Source organism: Triturus cristatus, chromosome 4_1, assembly GCF_964204655.1.
Source record: "Triturus cristatus chromosome 4_1, aTriCri1.1, whole genome shotgun sequence".
Taxonomy (NCBI): Eukaryota; Metazoa; Chordata; class Amphibia; order Caudata; family Salamandridae; genus Triturus; species Triturus cristatus.
The window spans coordinates 1,181,773,101-1,181,800,744 of NC_140585.1; the positions used below are offsets into that span (position 1 = coordinate 1,181,773,101).

General features: G+C 44.8%; 1 protein-coding gene across 1 annotated transcript in view; it reads left to right on the forward strand.

Annotated features, from left to right (window-relative positions):
- LOC146856313 (uncharacterized) overlaps positions 1-17,837 on the forward strand; it is a 42,792-nt gene extending 24,955 nt beyond the window's left edge. The window contains exon 3 of the mRNA XM_085654423.1: positions 13,412-17,837. Coding sequence (XP_085510549.1) covers positions 13,412-15,321 — 1,910 coding nt within the window. The 3' untranslated portion in view covers positions 15,322-17,837. The remainder of the gene's footprint in view (positions 1-13,411) is intronic.
- The last annotated feature ends 9,807 nt before the right edge of the window (positions 17,838-27,644 follow it).

Sequence of the window (27,644 nt, forward strand, 5' to 3'; positions counted from 1 at the left end):
GGGACAATTTCCTGTGATCTCCTTAATGTGCTAGCCAGAGGTTCAATATAGAAATTGAATAGATGGGGAGACAGGGGGCAGCCGTGTCTTGTCCCTCTCTTAATCTTAATTTCTTTTGATAAGGTGCCATTTATCAAGATTTTCACGACTGGAGCTGTATATATATTTTTTATTACTCTCTCAAATTTCCCTCCATGGCCAAAATGGTTTATTGCGTTCTGCAGAAATAACCAATTGACACGATCAAACGCTTTAGCAGCGTCAAACGCAAGAAATGCTAGTGGGATCTTTTTTTGTGTTGCTATATCGATGGCGCCAATAAGCTGATGGATAAGATTGTGTAATTGTCTCCCTTTTATGAATCCTTTTTGATCGCTGTGTATAAGATTACCAGAAAAGACAGCAACCCGGGCAGCCAATATTTGCATAAAGATTTTGTAATCATTATTTAATAATGATATAGGTCGTTATGACTCGCATCTGAGGGGGTCCTTTCCAGGTTTCAGTATTAAACTTATTGTTGCTTCGTTCCACGATCTAGGAGGCAGCAACCCCTTCAAGTAAATATTGTTGAAGAGCCCCACTAATCTAGGAGTTATTATTTCCTTTAAAACTACATACACTCAGATATTTTTTTAGTAAGTTCCTCTTTCACACTTTCTAGATCTTGTTCAGGAATTGCTGCCTCCAAGATTTTATTATGGTCAGCGATATCCAACTCTAATTTATGTGTTGTATACCTGGTTTCCCTGTTTCTCTTTGCAGCTAAACTAATCAAAAGTTCCTCTAATGACTGCTTTATAAGCATCCTATACTATCTGCAAAGAGACTTCTCCATTCATATTTTTATTAAAATATTCCTCTGTAGTTTCTTTGTTTTTCTACCACTTGATTATTCAACAGAAGTGTACGATCTAGCGTCCATCTGAACTCACCCTGCTGCTTGTCTTGCTTTATTTCTAATTGCACTAACGAGTGATCAGACAAATGGGCAGGTATATGTTCTACCGTACTTACATATTTACTTAGCGTTTTATCTACCAAAAAAAGTCTATTCTTGATGCATGACCATATTTTTGATTTATATATGTGAATCTATTTTTTTCATCTCCCTTACTCTTCCATACATCCACTAGGCCTAAATCTTCTTTAAACCTCGTCATCCACTCCCTCATTCTAGGAAGATTTAGTGCTTTCCCTGGCGGAAGTCTATCCTTTTCAGGGTCGAGTAGTAAATTAAAGTCTCCCCCCAAAACAATCGGGGTGGAGATGTCAATCAAGTGTGCATATAAAGCCTTCAGGGGAGCTGGGTCGTCAATATTTGGACCATAGTATCCAACCACATAAAACAAATTCCGCTCTGTTTTAATCTTGGCTGCTGCCCATCTGCCTCTTAGATCGACGTATTCTTCTAAGATGCAAATGTTCAATATATTTTTTTTTTTAAATAATAATTGCCACTCCTTTAATACAGCAAGTCTGATTCGTGCAGACATATGATTCCACCCACTTTTCATATTTAATAACATCCGACCATTGTGATTTCAGCAAGTGGGTTTCCTGTAAAATTATGGCATCACATTTAATTAATTTAAGATATTCAAAAATCCTTTGTCCTCTTCTTTTTACTCTCAACCCATTAACATTCCAAGTTATGATTTTTATTTTTCCCTCCGATGCCATCCTTTTTTTTTATTTTCATCCTAACTTTAATAACCTTAAATGGTATTAAGTAGGCAAAACCATTCCCAGGACCTTGGTTTCCCTGTTTTTTACATATCGGACAATTTTTTTTAGTTTTTTCCCCCCAAATGCTCCCCACCAAAACAAAATCAGAAATTTGTATACAACATAAACCTTAAACTCCGCGTTCCCTACACCCTTCCTGGAGAACCCTCCCTTCTCTCTTTTGGACAATTCTGGTTGCCCCATTTGAACTCTGCTGTCCTGAGGCATAGTGACATATTAATCTAGCCCTTATTTTTTGCTTTGATTTGATCTAACAGTGCCTCTACTTCTGTTGGATCTCTAATATTGTAGGTTTTGTTATCCCACATAATCTTAGTAGGGCCGGGAACTTTAACTGGACTGTAGCTCCAAAAGACCTTAATTCCTGCATAAAGCCCCCCAATGCCCACTGTTTGTCGAGTGTAGCTTTTGATATATCTGATCGATTTTTAAAACTGTAGTCAGATTTGGAGAGAGTGCCTGCTTTTAAAGCCATACTTAGTATGTTCTCCTTCAAAGTATACGTTTTAAAACATACAAGTATTTTCCCGAGGAGTTTTCTTTGAGATGTTCCGTCTGAAAGGATCTCTATGTATTCTTTGAATGTCATTTTCTATCATCTTTTCACCTAAGTCCGAAAAACATTCTTTCAGCAAATTTACTTCAAGGCTTTGTATATTTTGCCCTTCCGAACCTTCTGGAATATTTAATATGCGAATATTGTTTCTCCTTGAATTATTCTCCAAAACTTCAATCTTATCCCGAAGCTCTTTCTCGTTTAATTTCAGATTGTTTATGTCGCTTTGGCAGCTATAGACATCTATTCTGATTTGCTCGACCTTATTTCCTACTTCCGAAACCCGACCTATTAAGGAATTTACTTTATGTTCTAACATCTCGCAAGTGGCTTGGATTTTGTTCTGATTTTGTGAAGCCTGATTTTGTTTCCTTCATTAAAGAGGTTATCATTTTGCGTAAATCTTCTTGCATAGTGGGCTCCGCCTTTCCTCCTTGATTATTAATGGGCATATCTTCCTCCACCTCCAAGGTTTCTACCCCATCTGGTGTGCTTCCCTCTACATTGTCTGTTACCGTCAAAACCTGAAAATATGGGGATTCCATTATTCCCACCTTGAAAGAGGATATCGGATACTGGCTTTTCTGTATCTTATTAAGCGGATTCTCTTCTTTTTGCGGAGCAGTGTTTGAGCCGGGTTTCTCCTGCACCTTAAAAAATGTGCGGAGAGAAGGTGTTATTTTTAAATTGGCTCCCTTCTTACTTGCTCTCTCTTTGCCGCTTTGATAGTTCTGGTTGATGCCACTGTTGCTGTCTTGCCTATGGTTTTTTGCCCCCTTTGCTTCTTGTTAGACCATTTTCTTATTTCTTTTCCAGAAACAGACGTCAGAACTTCCTCCGTTTCGCCTTCGCCCACCGCCTTTAAGCCCCCTGCCAATAAGCCAGTAGTCAAACGCCTATTTCTCAAGGCGTCATTACCATTTTACTGTCTGATTTAGATAAGCAGGGCGCTTGAGTCTTAGACTCTCCGTTCAGATCCAAGTGAGAGGGGGAAGCAAAGGCTGTCACCTGAGGCGCTTGGGGCAAGTCATCTTGAAAAGGAGTAACCACAATCTTTGAGGCTGACAGACCCCCTGCTTTACCCCTTCCCCTTCTCCTTACCGGACTCATACAAACAAAGTATCTCCGTATTTTCTCAGAGCATTCCCGCTTCTCTTCTCTTTGAAACTTCAGCCCGTGGCTGCAGGCAAAACCACTGCCACTGCCGCCTGGGCTCCCAATGCTTGTTTTTGCTTGCGCTCTACGACAGGCTTGGAGGCACCAACCTGCAGCAGCCCAAACCCCGCTTTTCCCCAGCGCCTCCCTCGAGACCGGGCGCTGCTTCTCCCTGAGACCCGCCTCCACCTTGAATCCGCGTCTATGCAGACGCCGCTCCACACAAGCCACCTCCTCGCTGCAAGAATCTGTTCCTCGAGGGGATATTTCTCAACAAAACCAGGTATCGTTTTCTATTCCACTAAAAAGTTAATTCGGGCTTATCATATTGTGATCTTGGGCTCACTTGCAGCCCATTTTCATGCCTCTCGCAGTGGAGCTCCCAACCGCGCTCTTAGCCGGCCGCCATGTTCTCCTCCTCCTATCCATACACCTCCTGCAATTCAAGACATATTCTTACCTGCATGTAAACAGTAGTACTTGGGGCAAACTTTAGGGGGTTCCTTTGTTAGGCAGTCTGGGATTTAAGAGAGGCTAAAACATGTTGGCATATCTTGAAAAAAACAGGATGATCGAGACCTAATCTCTTACTAATCATTCAAAAGGTTTTTTTTTGTGGTTTTTTTCCCCCTGCTCTGTGTACTCTTCAAACACAGGTAATTACTGGTGTATACACAGAGGTAGTTTTAAAATATGGTCTGGACCCCTTGTGCAGCTAGAGTCACTTATTATCATCTCCCTCCTCCTGCGCTTGCGATCACCATGGTGATATTATCCTTCCATGGTGGAACGAACTATCCAATGATGAAGCATGCCACAATAATGTGGGTGAAGCTTTTTCTTTCAAAATCTTAAGTCTTTTGTTGCCGTAGGACAGAATCACTTATTCTAGTGAGAATAAGGGAATGAAGGCTACCATACCTTTTGCGTGGACTAGTTATGTGTGAAGGATGTATATTAGCTCGGAATAACCTCTAATTTTTACGTGATATATCAGTCATAACTGGCCCAGCCTAGTGGACTTTGTGTGCACTTGTTTTAGTTACGCCCTTTACTGCCACACATTACCTTTTAAATTCTTCATAGTGCACTCAGCTGCATGTGTTTTACATGATGGTTTGTAGCCAATGAGAGCACATTTAGTCATGTTTTGAGGGAAGTAACTGAGGCGGATAGCCCCCCCCCCCCTTCACAGCGCCTTGAGATCCTAAATGGGAAAGTAGTCATGCTTTACATGAATCTTGATTGGAGGGGCGATTTTACGTGTGTTTGCAGACTTGCCTTGGTGTCGAAAGTCTGCATCAGTCGAGATGTAAATGCTAACTCAGATGAGTATAACCTCAGCATAGCAGCCCGATGGTCCCATGCCATGTGGCACACATTCAGCTTATCGTTCCTTTTAAGGCATATACACAGTGTATTCTAGAAAGTATAGTTACCTTTTTTAAGTTGCAGGACTGGGTTCAGAAACGGCTGCTTGCAAAATGCTTTTAACACAAACTTAGAACTGGCTGAAGGTGTATTGTGATTGCATATGCATAGCGCTACGTATCGCTGGCAAGGCACAGAAACATTTTGCAGATTATAATCTAATAGTGGGGGTACAACTTTGAGCAGAGAATTTCAGCAGTTTAATTGCATTTCTGTTCTGGCGGACTTAATAGGGTAAACCTAGTAAAAATAGCACAGTTAATTGCATATTTCTTAATGTCCCGGTTCATGCAAGCAGATCATTTATATTTCAGTTGTATTGGCCCTTAGGAGAGAAGACATAATAATAAGAGTTTTAAGTGAGTACATGCTAACCCTGTGGTCAGGTTCATGGAAAGACGGCAGAGCATACCTTTCCTAGAGGCACAGTTTATGATACTGACTGTTATGGCTCGGCGTGCAGGATCAATAAATTAGAGTGCCACTTACATGGATCTTGTCCAGTGTTGGGTTCAGCATATGGGGGGCTGCACACCAGCTTCCAGTGTCTGTGGGCTCCATGGTTGTAATGAAGTGAACACATCTTTAGGGGGCAAGCATAAATGTTCTCCACCTAGGCGCTGCACAAACTGTTGACAGTGTAGATAATAGACTTTCAATTCTGGTAGTTAAGATGTGGCTGTTTCCACCCCCAGCAAAAGGAAGGCATGATTGGTGAATACAGAGAAAAAATTCACCCGATTGGCCGAAGGCTCAGGTGAGCATGTACTTAATTAAAAGGACTTATTAAATTGCGCAACTAATCCCTATGTTCACAAGAATGCAATATTTCCATCAAATGGCCTAGTCACGTATTCTGTGCCTCTTGGCAGGCAGGAAGTAACACTTACCCTATTTGTTCCCCATAGGCCTGCATTCGCAACTCCACAAACACCCTTTTACCAGTGTTCAGGGTTCACTGTACTGATGTGCATTGCTCTGGCCGAAAAAGTAATACAGAAATTCGATTAGACCAATGCAATGATTGTGAGACTGGACCTGCTACACTACTTGTGTGAAGTCCATCGGGGTAACTGTGTCCTGGGCTCTCTGTCACCCTCTGTCCCAGATATAATCACAGGCTTGCAACTGTTGCTGCAGTAGTCATCCTTTGCCATAAGCAGCATGAGACCTACCCTGAGACCGTCTTTACTAATGAAGAGCAGTGTTTTATTTGATGACTAGGTCAGTTCTCGCAGTCCAGTGATATTGCTTGACCCCGTACAATGCTAAAGCACAGGAGAAGGAGTGAGTCTGTGCAGGTCGCACACTAATCTAGAAACATAATCCTTGATCAATTGAAGTTTCTGGCCCAAAAATGCTGGAAGATTTAAATGTATGGCATTACAGTAATCTAGTCGGGGCTAGACAATCCATTCAAAAGCTGGGGTAAAACGTATGGAGTTGAGAACAGGATTTGGTTTCAGCCATAATTTGTTCAAGTGCCAAAGCCGAATCAATTTCATATTTACGTTTATTTCACCTTCTCAGGGTAGTGTGGCTTACACAGACAATCTGGCCAAAAGCAAAGTTCCTAAATTCAAAAGGTTTTAAAGGACACAGAGGTTTAGTCTTGCTTCCATTTATCTTCATATGATTGGCAGTCATCCAGAGATGAACAATAGACTGACAGATATTAAGTTGTATGACTATGATCTGTATGACTGTTGATCTAGGTTCAAAGTAGAGGAGAGGCTTGACCCATCCTCATCCTTGGAAGCAAAGAGGTTGACTCTCCTCTTCCATCCCATCATCAGTAACCAGTAAGCTCTGACCTCTTGAAGTAGGTCTTGGGCCGATTGACATGAAGGACCCTTAAAGGGTTTTTGAGAGTCTTGAGGTCCACCAAGTAGGTGACATCACTCTTGCGCTCCTTCACCTCATAATGCCTAGACCAATGGTTTGGAGGGCTCCATTACCCACACTTTTTGACAAGCCTGAAACTCAGCCAAAATGGAATTCTGGTTATACCAGCGTTTCATGTCCTCCCGGCTAGCTTCCAGATTCTCCTGTGAGTTTTCGGAAGTGGGCTGTCTGGTTGCGGAATGCCAGCATGTAGCTAACTACATCCTGGGGTTGCTTTTTTGGAGCTTGCTCCCAGCCTTCCTTAACCAAACTAAAAGGTCCTCTCACACGGTGCCCGTACAGAACTTCAAAAGGGTTGCAGCCAACCCTCATCTGTGGTACCTCCCTGTAGGCCTGAGGTCTTCAAACTGTGGGGCGCGCCCCCCTGGGGGGCGTGGATGGGTTCCCAGGGGGGCGCTAATGCCTCTGAAAGTACATGTAAATGAAGATGGCCTGGAAGTGCAGCGATCTTTATTTGCTGCATTTCCAGGCCGTCTTACACCCAGGCCTTGAAGTGAAAGTGAGAACTGTTAGCAGAGTGCGGTGGGGTCGGGGGTCAGTGAGTGTGCTGGCAGGATCAAAGAAGTTTCTTTAAAAAAAAAAAAAAGGCAAGTGTTTTGTGTTATCACAGTCTTTTAAGTGTGTATGAAATAATGCAATAACAGAAGAATTGAAAAAATTGAAAAATAAATGCAAGTTAAACTAACTGGTGATAAATGCACTCTTTTAGGTTATGAAACCTCAGTTTGCAACTACCATCACTGTAGATGTGTGTGTATGTGTGTTAGCATTTTGAGCATAGTTATGGATTTCTTGCATTTGCCACATAATCCATCATCTGCTGCATGATTTGCCGATTTAAAAAAATACTCATTTCGAGCTCAAACGGCAGCAGCAACACGTTACCTTGCAGTGGAAAGCCCTTTCTAAAGATTGACTGGTCACCTTTCTGTTGCTTATTGCTATATGTGAGTGTTAAAGTGGTACTAATGAGGGGAAATATATGCCAGGACACTGTTAACAAGTCGAAAAATGGCAAAATAATGCTATCACAAAATAGGCAAGATTATGCAGCATTATTCGCCTCTGCTTGTTGCATAATTTGGCCTTTTCCTGCCACATAATTCCAGTGGCCCTGTTTATAGTGCTATGAGGTCCCAGCCTGTAGCAGAAAGCACTCTGAATATGTAAGTCAATATTTTAAAATAGTATTTAAATAGTCTAAACTAGGCTGCTGCTGCAGCAAAATGATGCAGTGCTTGAGGTAAAACAAGTTCTTACATAATATATTTTTTAGTAATAAGTAATAAAACTGTATCGAATGCAGACATTTTTGTAAGTGCCTCCACATTTCCAAATCTCAGCTAACATCCCTACATTACATCTCAAAAAAAAAAATCTTTGCCTCCATGAAGCTTTAAGCAGAGCTGCTGGAATAATTCAGTAGGAGAGGACCACATTATGCTGCAGGGTTGACCAAATAATGCAACAAAAACAGGTTAATTATGCGGCACATTTTGTGGTTAGCATTACTTCATTATTTTGTAATTTTAACTCATGGTAACGCTGTCAAGGGAAATATTTCATCTCACCCAAATACAGCCGTAAGCAACTACAAGATTGCCAGTCAATCTTTGCAAAGGGACTTCCACTGCTCCGAACACTTTGCCTCATTTTAAGTAACTTTTGTTCCGTTTAAGCTAAAATCAAGTTTTTATTGTTGGAATCTGCAGATTATGGATTATGTAACAAATGCGGTAAACTCATAATTATGTGCAAAAATGATACTGCTGCAGAAACTCATAATTCCAGTGGCCCTGGCTTTAAGTGACTCAATCAATTAATGGCTGGTTTCTTTTTCAACTTTCTGCACTACCACCACACCCTAAGCTTTCAGGCAGAGACACCTCAAAGTCAATATTAACCATTCTGGAGCAGTTTTTTGTGTGAAAGCTGAGCCCATGGAGTGGCAGGTAGAAGGCCAGCAGGGTTGCATTCAGATGCAGAGCCCCAATCCTCTCGACTACTGGAGCCTCACAGTAAAAGTCTAGGAGACAGAGGAAAGGATTGAGATTCATTGATATTGTCAAAGAGAATGCCCAGATTATGGAGCACTGTATGGGGACTCATTTTTATGTTTACAAATGGCCAGAGATAGCTTCTTCAGAGAGATACCCCAAAGAAGGGGACAATATAAGTGGCCTCTTTTTTAATTTCTTTTTAAAAAGGCCATTCATTAGTGAAGCTGGTACTGCTGCCAGGTGTGTAAGTGGCCACTGCTGGTTATCATTAGGGAAGCACATGAAGCCGGACTGGGGCTCAGGGGTTTGAGGGGCCCACTGCATCACAATTATGACAGTTTACATTTAAAAAAGGGCATGGAAGAATATTTTTCTTTCTAGCATTAGGGCCGAGGTGATGATCCGCCAAGGTGGGGAAGAGGTTAAGAGAATTGCAGCAGGTGTAGTTGCATTGGGGGCAAAAGTGGGAGGGGCTCACAACACCCCAATTATGGGGGTAAGTATGTTTGGGATAATAGATGTTTTTGTTTGAAGCTTTTGCTGTTTTAGAAGTCTTATATTTAGTGAGGCTTATAAGCTATAGAAAAAGTACACCTGAAATCAGCTCATAAGCCCCACTCCCTATACGCACCCATTTCCCTCCTACTCCCCCCAATCCTTGCCATAATGTTTTGGAGGGGGGCCCGACTTCGAAATATTTTGCTTAGGGGGCGCTCTGAGCAAAAAAGTTTGAAGACCTCTGCTGTAGGCGAACAGATGACATGGCAGGAGGACGTCCCACTTACACATCATGGGTTCGGGTAGACCCATAATCATGCCTTTTATGGGAACAGTTGAATCTTTCAGCCAACCCATTGGTTTGGAGGTGGTAAGGAGTGGAGAACTTGTAGGTTACCCCTCTCTTGTTCTACAGCGCCTGCATGTATCCAGACATGAAATTGATAACCCTCTTTGGGCAAACTCTTGCGTGTCAAAATACCCATCCGTGCCCTGGCCACAACAGGCACAGTCACAGTCCTCAAAGGGATAGTTTCAGGGTACCGAGTAGCATGGTCCACCAAGACCAGAATGAATCTGTTGCCCATGGCTGTCTTGGGATCCAGAGACCCCACAATGTTGATGTCAACCCGCTCAAAAAGGTTGCTTACGACAGGAAACGATTGCAGAGGGGCCTTGCACTTCCCCACTGACTTGCCACTTGGCATATAGGACCGGACCTACAGAACGCATTTGAGGTCTTCCTCATTTGAGGCCAATAGAAGTGTGTGATAAGCCTGTCAAAAGTCTTGTCTTGAGCCAAATGACCTGCCAGTAGCACTTCTGAGCCAGACCCAGTAGGAAGGCCCTGAATCACTTGGGGTTCACCAATCCTCGTGTTGCACTAGGTCATTCTCCCAGTAGATCAGGTGTTTGCCAGAGGTGTCACCAGCTGCCTGGGTCTCAGCATTTTGCTGTAGACCCAAAAGAGTAGGGTACTCCTTCTGCTTCTTGCAGAACTCCTACCTGGTGGGACCTCCTTCCTGCTGCCATTTGGACAGCTCAAGCAGGTTCCGCAGTTCGACCACATCCTCCTCTGTAGGTACTGGGCATCCTCTTCAGGGTCAGCGTCCTCCCGGATATTGCAAGTTTCAGGAGCGGGTTTCCAACGCCTCTTGCCCTTCCTCCTCTTTGCAGGCACTTGGGCTTTTGTTCCAGGCTCCAGTTCAGCTTGACCACCCTCACTAGCTGCCACATACCATGTTGTCAGGCACACCCACTCGGGCAACCCCAACGTCTCCAAGTGTGACCGGAGCTCTGCCTCCTTCCAGGGGGTATCATCCAGGTGGTTACCGTACAGACAATCCACAGGCATTGCTCCCAGTTAACCTCAAGGAAACTGAAACACCCCATCCCCCTTCCTCCCCACTCCAAGGGAACCAGAACCACTGGGTAGTGGCTCTCTCGGTTGGCAGCAGCAACAACTTGGTGGAACACATTAGGGACTACCTGCTCTGAACATGCCAGATGACGCCAAATGCTTGTCATGTTAGCTCCTGTGTCTCTCAGAGCCTCCACACTTCGTCCATTAATGGTGACCTACTACCCGTGCTTTCTTGTATTACTGGGCATGTGGTTCTCTACACCATATCTCAGTTACCCAGGGACATTAGGGTAACCTCAACTCTGTCTCCCCCACTAGCTAGACAAGGTCCTCCCCAAGTGCTACAGCCAGCCTTAGTAACTGCCCACCAGTGGGGTAGTTGTGCCAGCTTGGGATACTTTTCATCCCCCTTGTAGTGTCCTTCCTATTGACACTTATAAGATTTCTGGACTGCCTTCCATGCAGACTTACTGTTAGGGAACCACCTCTTCTCAGCAGGTTGGGTGGAAATGCTTTTGTTTATTGCCCCCCCCCCCCTCCTTCTGGTGAGGACCCTGCCCACCCTTGTGGTGATGCCCAACGCCCAAGCTACCTTCTTATGGACCCTGGTGCTGACCCAGCAGTCTGCCTCCTTAGCAAGATCCCTGGGGTCAAAGAGCTTACTACCAATCAAGTGTTGGTGCAGATCTTTGATTGCAAAACATGTACTCTTTTGCAATCCAGTCATACAGCCCCTGATAATCTTTAACATCACAGCCTTTCATCCAACTATCCAGTTCCTTGCGAAACGAATGAAAACAATCTACCTAGGTCTGTGGGTAAAGTTTTCTAACTGTCCCTAAACTTATGCCTGTACTTCTCTGGGTTCAAACCATATTAACTGATTAGGGCTTCCTTCATGAAGAAATACCTCATCCTGTCATTCCCATCTAGGGAATTGCAAGAGAGATTATACACATGCACTCTCATGGAGTGCTTTACAAATAGGAAAAATGATTTCCTTCCAAGCAAGCATTTGTAGAAGGCCACAAGGAGCCATCCATTAAGGCAGTAAAGAGGCTAGGCTTCAAAGGAGGGACAAACGTAAGCTGGACTTCCAAACCAAACTAGAGCCAGCGAATAAAAAATAAAAATAAACCGCAAATGTGAGTGACAAAATGCAAAACCAATGGTAAGCAATGGACGGAATGCATTTCTAAGTAAGCTTTCAGAATGTCTTTTTTAGAGAGTCCTTTGCATACATGCATGCTTGTCATGTGTGCTGAGGCCAAAAATCAAAAGCATCAAAAGAAACTCTGAATAGGCCACTTAGAGCAGAGGTGTACACTCTCCAGAGCCATGAAGGCGATATTTCTGTTGCAGAAAATAAATAAATACCAAGTCAATTTAGCAAGAATTCTACCTTAATTTATTTTAATTTTAGGGTGTTTGGTCTCTTCTAGATGGGGTACGCCATAAAACCGATGTAGATGTGCCTTTTACCAGGAAGACGATATACAAATGCATTATTATATATGAGCTGTAGTTTCCAGTTTGTAGAAAATGTGACATTTTTTTATAGTTGTAAGTAAATAAGCGATAATGTTTGTATTTGAGTGCTTTTTGGAGCCGTTTTAAGAATCAACTTGAGGTATCCATATGTCCTTGGCATTGGGCAATACAATTCCACAGTCCCTGGCATTTAACAGGGGTATAGCTGTCATGAATTGAAAATGGGTAGTGGTAGGTTCCACTCTAGTGAGGATCTGCACATACATAAAAGTTAATCTGACTGGATACCGCCACCTACCTACCTGTGAACATTTTTGTTTTTGGAGAGGGGCTAGAATATGTATACATGCCGGGTTCAATCTCCTTGATGAAAATTGTCAACTAAGTGCAAAAATGGCCTACATCTTGCAATACACTCACAAGTGTAGTCCATTAGTCTCTAGCTCTCATTCTTCCAGGTACAATTGTATACACATACCCACCACCAATGAAAAGTACTTTATCTAAAAGGGAGAGAGGTCCCGCAACGGGGTTCAGGTAAGAAGGCATATGGCCCTAACTAGAGTCTGCCCTGCCACCACTGTTGGGTTCTCACATCCCCTGTATAGGGGACCATTGGCACTCTCTTAAGAGAAGCGCTCCTTTGATAATACAGCAATATCAGAACTCATCTCTGATGTTAGAAGAAAAGGCACTCCTCCAGTCTGCTTGTTTTATTGTTGATCTCGCTGGGCAAAAAGAAACACTGGGATGGTCAGAAACCTACTAGAGCCGGGCTTCACAGGCACACTAAGGTATGCAGAAGTCTTTGGTCCAACCATAAAGAAATTAGTGTCCTTTTTTTCAGCGATTCCATTTATTTATTTATTTTTGAATTGTAAAATATGTAAGGTAGTTCAGTAATGGATCTGTGTAATCAGAGGGTCACATTCTCTAATCCACATGTGTAGTACATAGCTACATTGAGTGCCATCATGCTGGATAACAATATGACCTGTTCCGTCGTAAGCTGATGTCTTGACTATCCTGTCTTTACTAAGATACTTGCCTGTTAATTATGTGCAATAAATGCTGAATTAGCGACTTGAAAAATCCTTTGTGCATAAGCTTAGCATTTGTAGTGCTCCCATTGAGGCTCTATTCCTTATATTTAATACTTATCAGTAGAATCTCATGCAACAGATCTAAAATTTGATATTTCAGGACTTTAAGATGTGAAACCTGCTCGGAAATTAACATGTTATTTTTCTGCCTATCCTACAGGAACTGAAATAGTTATCAAAAGTGAGGATAGCAGTCATCAAGAATGTGCTGAAAACCTTGCATCACAAACAAAAACCACAAGAAATTCCAAAGAAAAAGACTCGCAGAGCAGTGAGGAGACCTGCATAATACAGAACAAATTGCCTTGGAAAAAAGGAAGCCATGTCAGTGGAAACTCTGACAACTCAACCATTTGTAAAAGAGTTACCCGACAATCCACAAAGTCTAAAGGACAGAGGAGATCAAAAAAGACAAAAACTTCATACACATGCACGGACTGCGGGAAAGTTTGCCACCATCGGTCAAACTTAATCATCCATCAAAGAACTCACACAGGAGAAAAACCATATACGTGCACTGATTGTGGAAAAAGTTTCAGCCAGCGGGCAAATCTTAACATTCATCAGCGAACTCACACAGGTGAAAAGCCACACATATGTTTCGAATGTGGAGCCAGTTTCACTCAGTCATCCACTTTGATGAATCACAAGCAGACACACAGTGAGGGGAAACCTTATACATGTAGTCAGTGTGGTAAGAAATACGGTATGCTATTGTCATTGATCAGACACCAGAAAACTCATTCGGGAACTAAACCTTGCACTTGTAGCGACTGTGGAAAAAGCTTCAGCCGTACCTCATATTTGATTATACACAAGAGAATTCACAAAGGAGAGAAACCATATTTATGTTGTGAATGTGGTAAAAGCTTCAGTCAGAAATCACATCTTGCTATCCATCAGAGAGTACACACAGGAGAAAAACCCTATACATGCAAACAATGTGGAAAAGGTTTCAGCAGTCGGACACATCTTAGTGGTCATCAAAGAACACACACAGGTGAAAAACCATTCAAATGTACGGATTGTGGGAAAAGCTTCAAACAGAGCGCTCACCTTCGTACTCATCGAAGAACACACACAGGTGAGGCTCCCTACACATGTACAGTGTGTGGAAAAAGCTGCACTCAGAAATCAAATCTAATTACCCATCAGAGAATTCACACGGGAGAGAAACCGTTTACATGTGAGTGCGGAAAAAGCTTTGTTCAAAAATCAGAACTTGTTGCTCATCAGGGTACACACCTAAGAGCTAAAACAGCAGAGTCAAATGCAGCAAAACTAAAAGAAAATCCAGAAATTGATGGTGCCAACAAACAAGTTCTATCAAATGTTTCAGATGAGGAGCAGGCAAAGGAGAATCCCACCCTCTTTGAGAATAAGCAAACCAGGAACTGGGATAGAAAGAAGAAAATAGACCTCATGTGGAGCTGTGTTTATGTTGAAATACAATCCGAAAGGAATGATCTGAGCAGTCATCAAAAAAATGATTTATTGGAAGAAATGTTTCGGAAAAGACAGCCTAACATGACAGAACTCACTAGAAAAAACTTAATCAAGCATAAAAACTACATAAAAAACCATAAACTGTTTAATAGCACTAGAAAAGAGATTCTACGACAAGAGGTATTGGAATACATGAAAAGGGAAGAGATGGTGATTCAAGCTTCTAAACTTGATAACACAAACACACAGAGAAGAGACAAACATCCTCCAGTAGAGAATGGTGCAATTTTGCTATCAGCATCTTCTCTAACTGTGCCATTGCACATTGCTTTAACGCCTAGTGTACCCCAGACTCATGAAACAAGACACTCAGGTGAACCAAACTCCATTTCAGACACTGGGGTCCTTGAGAAGGAAAACACAAATGAACAGAACAGCATAGTCTTGCTGCCTACATCACAAGCAACTCTCCCAGGCGATACAGGAATAACCTGCATTATTCAACCATCCCAAGAAACTGAAGCACTTTTTGGAACAAAATCCTATTTACACATTGGGTCCCGTGGACCAGACAATCTTGAAGAACAGCTAGTTGTTTACCTGGGGGAAGGAACATACATCTAAATTGACTCAAAGAGCTTATGTTAATTCTAAAATAATCCAAAGATGGATACTTGATTACTTTAGTTATTAAATGTAGTCAATTTGTTTTAGTTATTAAATGCAGTGAGCCATTAACAGAAGTGATAGTAAAGTAACTACTGCTATCACCACAAAAAAACAAAACTCATGCAGGAAACAGACCCAAATACACTGTAAAATAATAAGAAGCAGTGGTAGCAACTCTAGGTTGATATCCTTTGGATACAAAGGTCAACCACATTATCTAGACAGAAATGGGTGTTTGTATTTGGTGTTCTTGTTGTAGGTGAACTCAACACACCGGTACACCTCAAAGCATATTCGCTAAGAAATCTTAGAGTGGCCTCAGTCTGAGTTGAATCATTTGTGGATTTTTTTTTTACGATTCTCTTGTTCCTCTAAAACATGAACAAATGGCCTGAGTATATGCGCTGAACACTAGATGAGGCCGATGATCAATATAAATTGACTAAATGTACAGGTCTCATGTTCCAGATCCAAAAAGACACCGCTTGTACCGGAGATAAAATAATAGGATGGGGAGAAAAAACCTCAAATTTTGCTGAAAAAAGACTTGCACTCAGTTGCAACATTGGCTGCAAGTTTAGGAAAACTAAAACTTGTAGCAGAGATTTTTTTGGCATCAATATGGTGACAACATTTCACATATAAATATAAAAAAGTCCTCTGATTATCTCTTTGGATCTCTGTAAACCATTGAAACCTGAAATTAGTGAAAGAAAAACACAAACACATCGTCTTCACACCTATCATTTTTTTGCTGCGTTTCATTCATAGTAAGCCAAGAAGAAGGCAAATTAATGGGTACGATAAAAGTGGTATCGGAAGGTGATACTTAAGGATTAAGACTTATTGGGGACGCCTTCCTAAAATGTTCCCACTGTATCCTTGCACCCATTCATATACAGATTATTGATGAAAAGGCATTAGAACATGCTCCTTTAAATGTCTTCATTATAAATCTATCTAGACTTGTCTTTTATTACAACATTTCCTACTTCTAGCAATACTCTTACAGATGATTTTAAGTCCTTCGTTCTGGAAATCTGAACTGATATACAAGTATCAGCTGAAAGGCTACTGATTCCCTCAGCAGTCCCATATTAGTGGTTCCTTTTTATTCCTTGGTGGGGAAGAAAAACAGAGTACTGAAAATAGGGTAAGACTGGTATGTCATTGTAGTTATTGGAATTGTTTTCCTTTATATCTGTATAAATGCAGAAAACATGGTTTCCTCACAGAAACTAGATGTGCAGTTAAATATATTACATGTTGAAGGGAATAGGATAAAATATGATAAAAACTAAATCTGAAGGACCGTAAAATCATACTGTGCTATCTGGCCATAGTATTTAAAAATTCTAAATCTTGTTGACAGTTTTAAGTTAGGTGATAAAGATGCTAAAAGATATCTTTGGCTGCATGCAAGTACTAAAACTACTCTTAATTTAAAACACCATAAATGCTGATCATTATCTCAAGACACACTGAATCTTAGTCAAGGTCACTGACTTCTCTCGTGCTTGCAGAAGAAAATTAATTCAAAACATTATTAATGAGATATAATTGTGTTCCTGCTGTAAATATGAGAAGAGATATTAATATACTCAAATCTGAGTGCCATGGTAGCCAAGTGCAAGACAGATGCTGTGAGGAATGAAGAAGCATTACCTATTCAGTATCCACAACAAAGGAATGTCACCTCCTGCACAGAAATTAGAATCTTGGCTGTAGAAACTTTCTTCCAGTATTGAAAGAAGTTGAGGATCTGTGCACATCTTCTGAACAGACAATGAGTTGGTGGAAACAGTAAAATTAAAGTTGGCTCTTCTACCCTTTAAGCGGGTAGATTGTATTTTGCTATGTTGAACTTTGCTTAAAAAGCTGAGGGATGCATGTGCTAGAACAACAGTGACTTACTTCAGAGGTGGTAAAATAGGCTTTCTGCCTTTGAGAAGCTACAGTTGTGGACTGTCTCCAATTTTCTTAACTTTGTAACTTTCACAGCCATCATCTAGGCCCAGTTCTGGAGCTGAAATCACACTATCTCCTAAAAGAACGCCTCTTATTTTTTAACAACTTGCAGTGACAGTAATTGGTAAAACCCTGAAAAAAGGTGAGGGCTTCACACGAGAAACAATATTTTATTTTTGGTTTTCTCCATGGACACATACCTCATGTCGAAACAAATTTTTTCAAGGGAGTGACAAAACTGTGTTTTCTACAAAACCCGAAAAAGAAAATAAAGGTTCATAGCTTGTTGGTAAGCTTCAAGGTCTAGACTATGCTCAGGTATCCCAATGAAGTGCTCAATCAAGGTACAGTGTGGACACACCCAGGAACTCGTGCTTCCTGCCCAGTATGGCTGGAAGTTGTTGCATATTGTAACATGAGCTTGGAGAGCAAACTGAGAGGCCTCTGTAATCTGTTTACATAATTGAGTGGTGGCACCTAACTTAATAAATGTTATCACATTATTTGACAAGTACTTGTGAACTGCTTTTCATAAGTGTTACATTTCTTAACCAGTAACATCTTGTAATTAAGAAATCCATAGCAGATAATAACAAAGCTATCTTTCATGAGTAAACTTTTTGGACGTTTGTTTCCTCCTGATGTGTAGAGGATGTCATCAAGGAAGTCTGGTTTTAAACTCTGCGGTGCTTGTCACCGCGCCATGTCGGTGCATGACCCGCTCATGATGTGTTTGTGGTGTTTGGAGATCAACCACGACTCCCAAGTTGTGCTCCGACTGCCGGGCCATTGCGTTGCAGGCTTTGGGGGAGCAGTCCCTGAAGCTGCTAGAGGACCGACATGCAACCCCACGAAAGTCATGGTCCCGCTCAAGGGGAAGGTCTCAGGAACGTTCCAGGAGTCCGAAATCCTCTTCGCCCCATTCGAAAACATCGGGGGCACTCCGGTAAGAGGCACAAAGAACACAAGAAGTCGAAGTGCGCTTCAACTTCTCCTCGTACACCAGGCAAGTAGCGAAAGAACATCGACGTTTGAGGGCTAATTCCTCGGAACCTGAGCCTGGGCCAACTCTTCGCCTCCTCCGTTTTGTCTACTCCAAAGCGACCCCCGCTCAAATTAAATTGTTCTATGAGGCCATGCTTCTCTATATTGAGCGGCCTGACCCCTCCGGCGCGTAATCGGGCTTGTTAGTGTTGGAGGTGGCCCTCCAACACTGTGCCAGCTCTTATAGGTCCCATGGATCTGGACAGGCACCAGTCGTGCCACTCTGACCTGTGCCAGCCCCATTCTGATCCCCCGAATCTGGCACGGAGCTGCGTCAACTAACGCTAATTCCGGCACAACAGGACTCCCATGTCCTAGGTCAGAATATGCGTCCTATTCCAAAAGGCTAGGCGTCGGGGGGGGGGGGGGGAGGGGGGAGGAATGGGTGGGAGGCATCACTGGACCCTTCAAAATACCACATTATGAACTGGTGTGAGGAACTGGGTGATGCCAGATGATTGGATACGTCTCCAGGTACTGATTTGCTTTCTCCCCCTACCATGGCTATGATGGAGGGAGCTACATACACACTGGTGGTGTGGGGGGGGTGGCTGAGGTGCTCGACCTTCAAATGCTCTCTGTCGTAGTCAAGACCAACATCTTAACGGAGGTGCTGAACCCCTGCTCCCATTCAACGAAGCCTATGCCCTTCCAGGGACCTGGTCCAAACCCAGCAAAGGGGTTCCTGTGAATAGGACGATTGCCCACCGCCACGTCCCACTCCAGGGGAACCAAAATTCCTCACCCAACACCCTACCCCGGAGAGATGAGCCAAGCCTCCACTTCCCATTGTCCGCTCCCTGCCGCTTCCCCGGACAGGTAATCCAAGAGGCTGGACAGCTTGGGAAAGAAAATGCTGCCTTCCGCCAGCCTTGCATTGTGGTCCATGCTTATTAGGCCGCTACTCATACACACTGTTGGAAGTGGTTGCGCTAGTGCTGCCACAGGTCCCGTATGAGGCTCGTGCTGTTCTATCCCAAGCAGTTAAAGACGGGAGAAACGTAGCGAAGTTCACTATACGATGTGGCCTGGGCATGACCAACACACTAGGTAGAGTGGTTTCGTCGACCGTGACCCTCAGACTCCACACCTGTATGAAAACATCTGGCTTTTTGGTGGATGACCAGGCTTCCCTCATGGACATGCCCTTCGAAGGCACCTGTCTCTTCATAGACAAGGCAGACCGCTGGAGCGCTTTATGGACTTGTGGCTACGGCCAAGTCCTTGGGCCACGCAGCTGCCCCACGCCCCAGTCTGCCTTACACTCCTTTTGTGGCCACGAAAGAGGCTTTCAACCACGCAACCCTATTCCAGCCACTGAGTCACGCAAGATTCCCGTCGTAAGTGTGGATGATTGTGCGATTCCTACCAGCCTCGTGGGGCTGGTAGTCAGCGGTCTGGTCCAACCACCCCTGGGTGCTGCAGCCAAACCTTTCTAATCTTTCCATGGGCTTACAGTTGGTGGCAGGATCCACTATCATCTCCACTACTGGCAGTTCACAATATTGAACAGGTGAGTTCTGCAGATTTTCCAAATGGGTTACTTCTTCCCCTTCAAAACTACCCCTCCATCGATGTGTCCATCTTACAACTGGCCGACTGAGTATTATTTGTCACTGCTCCGCGAGGAAGTCTTGGGTCTCATGGCCAAGGAAGCCATAGAGAGGGTTCCAGTACCAGAAGTAGGCTGTGGTTGCTATTCCCACTACTTTCTGGTCCTCAAAATGAGCACATGTCTTTGTCCTATCTCAGATCTCTAAACCCTTAACTACTTCCTCAAAAGAGAGAAGTTCTGGATACTCACATTGGCTCTGGTCTTGTCTGCCCTGGATCTAGAAGACTGGATGGCAGCGTTGGACTTGCACGATGCCTATTTTCACATCCACGTCCTGCCTGCCCTTCAGCGCTGCCTGCGGTTTACGGTGGGCCACAAGTGTTTCCAGCTCACCGTGCTGCCTTTTGGCCTTACCAGCTCCCCTCGTCTGTTCCCCAAGGTAATGGCTGTGGTCGCAGCTCATTTGTGCTGGTTAGGGGTGCCAGTCTTACCCTATATCGATGACTTGCTGCTGAAGGCGAGCTCGCCCCAGGCTGTTGTCTCCCTCCTCCAGGCTATGGCGAACCGCAAGCATTCGCTCGGGATCACTATCAACATACCGAAGTCACACCTGATTCCATCTCAGACTCTTCCTTTCATCTGAGTTGTTCTGGACGCACTGCAGTTTTGACTTATCCTCCAGAGCAGCGAGTTCAGGATATTCAGGCCATGGTACCGATGTTTCAGCCCCTATCCTAAGTTTTGGTGACCCTGACTCTGAGGCTGCTAGTCCTCATGGCCTTCTGCATCCAGCTGGTTACCCATGCTAGATGGCATATGCGGGCTCTGCAGGGGGACCTGAAGTTCCAGTGGGCGCAGCATCAGGGAAATCTCTCCTACATGGTCCAGACCTTGGAGGGAACTGCAAAGTGGTGGCTAACGAATCTTGATTGGGTCAGAGGCAGACTCCTGACCCTTCCCCAACCAGATCTCACAGAAGTGACATGCACCAGTTCTGGGATAGTGCAGCCACCTGGGAGAGGTGGAGATCAGAGGACTCTGTTCTCTGGCGGAATCCGGACTCCATATCAACGTGCTGGAGCTCCATGCGATCCTATTGGCATTGAAAGCCTTTCTATCCTCCAGGCGCAGGTATTCACTGACAACACCACCACCATGTGGTAAAGCAACAAACAGGATGGGTTGGGGTCATGCGCCCTCTGTCAAGAGGCCCCGTGTCTCTGGACAGGGCTGGAACAGCAGGGCATATCAATGGTGGTTGAACACCTGGCAGGTTCTCTGAACGCCAGAGGGGACAACCTCAGCTGTCAGTGCCTAGCGGATCACGAATGGTGTCTCCACCTGGAGGTGGTGCAAGATTTCTTTCGTCCGTGGAGAGAGCCTTTGTAAGATCTGTTCGCCTCCGCTGAGAATGTTAAATATCAGCAGTTTTGTTCGCTGATGTTTCCAAGTCGGCTCTTGCTGAGAGATGCTTTTATTCTTGCGTGGACCTCTTGTACGCCTTCCCGGCCATACCATTCCTGCCCAGAGTTCTTAAGAATATTAGGAACGACCTGACCCAAGTCATCCTTATGGCTCCGCACTGAGCATGGATAGTCTTGTATCCTGAGCTTTTGAACAGGAGGGTCGATCATCCGAAAGGACTACCCCTTTGAGAGAATCTGTTGCAGCACCAGGGGACAGTCCTCCACCAAACCTGTCAACTCTCCGCCTTCTTGCATGGAAATTGAGCAGCGGCAGTTGATAGCTTTCGACCTCCCCTGAAGTCTGCAATGTTACTCTGGAAGCCAGGTGTCCCTCCACCAAGACCGCATAAGACTGCTGTTGGAAGCGATTTGTATCATATTTTACAGAAAAGTTCATTGACCCACTTTTTGCCTCCGTTTCTGATATATTGCTTTTTATTCTTACCCTTGCCCAGTAAGGTTCTGCTTTGGGCACTCGAAAGGGTTATCTTTCTGCTCTGTCTGCCTTCTTGCGGCTGCCTGACCAACCCTCTTTATTTAAATCCCCTTTCGTAAAAAGATTTTTGAAGGGGCTTGTACATATGTTCATCTTCTTTTATTATGCCTCTGTGGGACTTAAATTTATTCCTCACATTCTTGATGTGGCTCCTTTTGAGCCTCTGCACAATTGTCCCCTCAGGCTGCTCACCATAAAAAACAGCCTTTCGTGTGGTGATTACTTTGGCCTGGAGGATGAGTAAGCTGCAGGCTTTATTTTCCAAGCGTTGCTTTCTTATCCGTTTATCCGGACAAACTGGTGCTTGAGGACTAGGGCTCCATTCCTGCTGAAAGTGGTGACACCATTTCATGCGGGCCAATCTGTCACCTTTTTGACTTTGTCCACCTTCTACGCTCCTCCACATCCTTCTAAGGAAGAGGAGCAACTCCACCATCTGGACCCAAAAAGAGTGTACCTTGACCGCACATGAGAGTTCCGGATGGACAACCAACTCTTCGTGGGGTACCTTGGTGAGAAGAACGGTGGGGCAGTGCACAAATAGACCATCTCTCTGGTCGTTCTCTGCTTCAAGATCTGCTACGCACTGGCAGAGAAGCAGCATCCTGAAGGCTTATGGGCTCATCCACTGGAGTTAAAGCTGCAACCACTGCATTAGCTCGTGGAACCCCAGTCCTGAACATCTGCCAGGCAGCAATGGGGGCTTCCCTGCAAACATTTATAAAGCATTACTGCCTGGACGGTAAGGTCCATAGAGACAGGCATTTTGCCTGCTCGGTCCAGCCGGACTTCCTAGTTTAAATTTGTCTGCAGACCTAACACCTGGAATGGTATTACTTGGGTAGCTATTCAAAGGTAAGGGGAATCTGCATGGACTTCATTTGGAGGTAGTCTTTGGTCGCAGCTGTGACCTCTATCTTGCTCCCATCTAATCCTGGCACTTTTTGTAACCCCTGATCTCTGAGGAGGCAAAGGTTTTGCCCCCTTGATGCCAGGGGTTGCAAAGGAAGTGCCAGGAGTTACAGGGAGCAAGCTAGAGGTCACAGCTGCGACCCCTGACAACCTCCAAATGACATGCATGGGAATCTGCGGCTAGAAGTCTCTACCAGAAGTTATTTACCTTAGGTAACACCTTATCTGGTAGAGACAATATCTAGTAGCAGATTCCTGACTTGTTTATTGTGAAACTCAATTGTTGCAGTCCTATACCTTTACACAGTGGTCTTCAACGTGTGGCGCTCCCCCTTGGCATCCGTGATTTGATCCCCGGGCAGTACCCTTTTCCCCGGCACATTTGTGGATCATTGCACATTAATGCAATTGGGGAGGGCAGTGCATTAAAACATCTTTGGAAGAGCAAATGTCTGTTTCATGTTTCTACGTTCTCTAAAAAGACATGGGAGAGGACTGGGGAAAGTGTGTTGGAGGAGAGCCCCCCCAATCATAGAGGCAATGGAGCTTGTATATAGAGCCACCGGTGACCTGACTCCAGGAGGGCCTCTGAGCCCAAGACCCAAGAGAAGAAAGCAAGGTGCAGAGCCCATTCCTTTACTTGAGGCATCAGAGGGGAGAGATAGCTGAAGGCCTTTCTGCTATGGCCCATAGGAGGGAGGTGAGAATTCAGGCATACTTTTGTCACTGGAAGGCCAAAGGGGGCAGACTGCTGGAGCAGCACTCACATTTTCCCATGTTCATGCATGTGTAATTCTTCCAGACCATGCATTTTTACTCTACGTTCAGAAATGTTTATTCTGGTTTATTATATTACATATGTCAGGACTACGAGTCATGGAGTACAAATAAAAAAAACTATCCTGCATCAGCTGCTCAAGTGTGTTCCTGGGACACTTGAGAGCTCTCTTGGGAGCCTCAGAGCTACAGTCCACGGGAGGGAATCGAGATGCAAAGCTTAAAAAAAAAAACAATCTTAGAAATCCATTGGCAGACTTCTGGGGGCCACTGTGCTGTAGCCCAGTGGAAGACTGCCGGGGCAGCACCCTCAAGTTTCCGAGATAGCTTCTCCAGGCCAATTCTTTTTATTGTGTGCATTCTGGAATTTGAAGTCCTGTATAGTAAAGCAGAATTATGAATCCCAGAAAGCTAAAAAAAAAAAAAAAAAAAAAAAAACTATTGGACTTTGATGCTTTTTCCCTCAAATACTGGATGCATGTACCTAAGAAACTTGAGAGCTTTTCAGGTGGCGAAGGGGAGAGAATTGAGGTGCAGACTGTGCAGCAGCATTCCCAAGTTCCCTAGGTTCTTGTGGAAGTCAATTTTTTTGCGTTCTGGAATTTGTAGTTCTGTTTATTACATTATTAGATCAGGACTACAAGTCCCAGATTGAAAAGGAAAAAAGCAGTAGATGAGCTACTTATGCATGTAAGTGGGAAACTTGAGAGCTCTTTTGGCAACCTCAAAGCTGTATGTAGGTCAGGTGAGTACCTCCTCTAAATACTGCAGATATAATTTAATCCTACCCATTAATGACACCCAGACATTCTTTCTTCTGGACCGTAAACCTTTGGAGGGGGGTCAGAATTGAAATTATTTTGCTCTTTAGGCTCGGCACAAAGTTTGAAGACCTCTGCTTTACGGATAGATTGATATTAACGTGTTATCTGCTAGAGATTTCTAGCTGCAGATCCTTTACCTTTTAATTTCCCAGGCATCAGACTGGATATGGAAACTTTTACGTGAGTAGTTCCTGATTGCCGCCAGGTGGCTACGTTTGGTTACGCTTGTTGTTTCTTGTGTGTCGAGGGAAGGTCTCTAGAGCGATAGGTTTCAAGCCGTGTGGCGCCTGTCACCGTGCCATGTCGGTTAGCAACCCGCACCTTGTGTGCTTATGGTGTCTAAAGTGCGACCACGATTCGAAGTTGTGCTCAGACTGCTGAGCCATGGTGCCAAAGGCTTTGAGGGAGCGGTCCCTAAAGCTACTTGAGGCCAGGCAGTTGACGCCATTGAGTGCGACGCCTAGGAGGTCTCGATCCCGATCGAGGAAAGGACGGTCAAGGGATTGCTCCAGGAGCCCCAAGTTATCTTCATTGCACTTGAGGTCCTCGGGACACTTTGGGAAGAAGCACAAAAAGAAATCATCTAGACAGACTTCAACTTCACCTCTCCCGTCTAGGATTGACAAGACGAGTAGGAAACATCAACATTTCAGGGATGGTTCTGCTGAGCCTTTGCCAGGTCTGATTCTGTGCCTTCCCCATTTGTGGGAGCTGGAGCGCACCCCCTTCCCCCCCCCACAACTCAAATAGGAGTTTACAAGTCCATGCGCCGACTATATGAGCAAACCGACCCCTCTGGTGCGCCTTCGGGCCCGAGGGGTTGGAGGATGCTCCATCAGGTTCCACGCCGACTGCTCCAGCCTCTGCTCTGGTGGGGTTTCATGGATCCAATTCCGGATTGGTGCCGGCCGTGCCAACGCAACTTTCTCTAGCACTGATCCCAACGTCTATGGTACTGGTGCCCACCGGCAGCGCCAGCCTCATTCCTGACGACTATGAATCGGAACTGTGTAGATCAATGTTGATTTTGGCACCGATGGAGCCCAGTGGCTCTAGGTTGTTACCTTAGCATTTTTTAGGAGCATACAGGCACGGGGGAAGAGTAGGAAGGGGTCACTGGACCCTTTAAAACCCCAGTTATACACCCCTGGCGAGACTTTGGACTGGTATGAGTAACTAGCAGAGGCCACTGGACTGGACACCTCTCCAGAAACTGGTATGCTTCCTCCACCTACCGTGGCTATGTAGGAGGGTGCATCTTATGCAATGGTGGTGAAGAGGACAGCAGAGGTCATGGGCCTGGAGCTGCCCCTAGTGCAGGTCAAAACAAATCTTTTAACCGAAGTGCTCCAGCCTGTGGCTTCCTCAGCCGAACCCCTTTTGCTCTTTAATGAAGCACTGACGGATGTCTTCCAGAAACATGATCCAAGCCTAGCACAGGGGCTCCTGTGAACAGCACAATAGCATGCCACCATCGCCCTGCCCTGGGTGATCATAGCTTCATCAGCCAACACCCCACCCCTAAGAACTTGGTAGTCCATGCCCAACATCCCACGGCATGTTCCCTGCTGCTCTCCCAGCCAGGGAATCCAAGAGGCTGGAAACACTTGGGAAGATGTTTTCTTCCACCAGCCTAGCATTGTTGTTGGTGACCACCACATGCCTTTTGGGCCATTTCTCCCATACCATACCCTATGGGAAATTGTTGCGCAAGTGCTGCCACAGGTCGTGAAGGAGGCCCGGGCTATCTTCTCCCAAACAGTGAAGACGGGAGGGATGCAGCAAAGTTCGCCATTAGGTGTTGTCTGAATACGACTGACTCGCCGCACAGAGCAGTTTAGTCGACGGTGGCTATGTGCCGCTGTGCCTGTCTGATAACATCTGTCTTTTCTGGGGATGTTCAGGCCAACCTAATGGACATATCCTTTGATGGAACTGGTCTCTTCGGAGAGAAGGCAGACTGCGTGGGAGCGCTTCAGGGCGGGCGAAGGCAAAGCTCTTCGACCTCTCAGTGACACCTCGAACCCAGTCTGCGTCTGCCTGTTTTGTGGCAATGGAAGGAGCTTTCAACCGTGCCAGCCATACCCCAGCCACCGTGCTGTGCTGTGCAGGCTTCCCAAGTTGTGCGAGGACGTGGACATGGTGCGTTCCAATAACGTGGTAATGGTAGCCAGAAGTCGTCCACCACCAACTCCTCGGCAGCTGAAGCCTCAAAGCCTTCCTAGTTTTGTTCTCCAAGCCTATGGGTTCCCAGTTAGCCGGGAGAATCCAACATCATCTCCTCCACTGGCAGTTCATAGCATTGGACAAATGGGTCTCTCAGAATATTTGAAGAGTTTACTCCCTCCCTTACCAATCCCCCCACCCCCCCCTTTACTGCCATCTCACAACCGGCTAGCGAGGATCATCTTAACTTGCTCCGAGAGGAAGTTGCAGCTCTCCTGACCAAGAGGGCCATATCGGAAGTAGGCAGTAGTTGTTATTCCCTCTACTTTCTGATATCCTAAAAGAACAAAGGTCTTTGTCCTATTCTAGACCCCAGAACAGTCCATCTCTTCTTCAGAAAGGAGAAATTCAAGATGCTCACATTGGCTCAGGTCTTGTCTGTCCTAGACCAAAACTGTCTGGTAGAGTTGGACTTGCAGGATGCTTATGTTCGAGGCATATGAGCTGCAGATCACACACTTAGGAAAGTAGATCGCCATCTGGTGTTGGGCTCGGATGCTTGCAGGTTGTTGTTGTCTTCGAAAGAAGTCTTTGGTCACGAGATAGGTGACTCCTCCCTTGGACTACAGTGCTTATGGGCATCAACTCCATCCTCAGATTGTTTTTTTCCGCCACTGGGTTCGGATGTAACTTTTCCGCTCCGGCTGAAAACCTCTATTTACAAGCTTTTCGAAGCACAAAAACTCCTACAACGATACTGAAGCACCTCCATTCTACATCTATTTCATCGACTCTATTCCGGACGTCGACGCGGGCTGCTGGACCTATCCACGCCGTAAGGCCTACGGCTCATGGAAAGGATGCCATTCAAAAAATGCCCCCAGTGTGGAGCAAAAATTCCGCACAGTGACCACCACAAGGTCTGTAACCTGTGCCTATCACCGGAACACCACGAGTTCAGCTGTCCAGCCTGCGCAGCATTTCGATCCAAAAAGACCATTCGAGATAGAAGGGCTCGACGCCACATCATGCAACAGAGACCAGCTCCGGAACCAGAAAACATCTTTGAC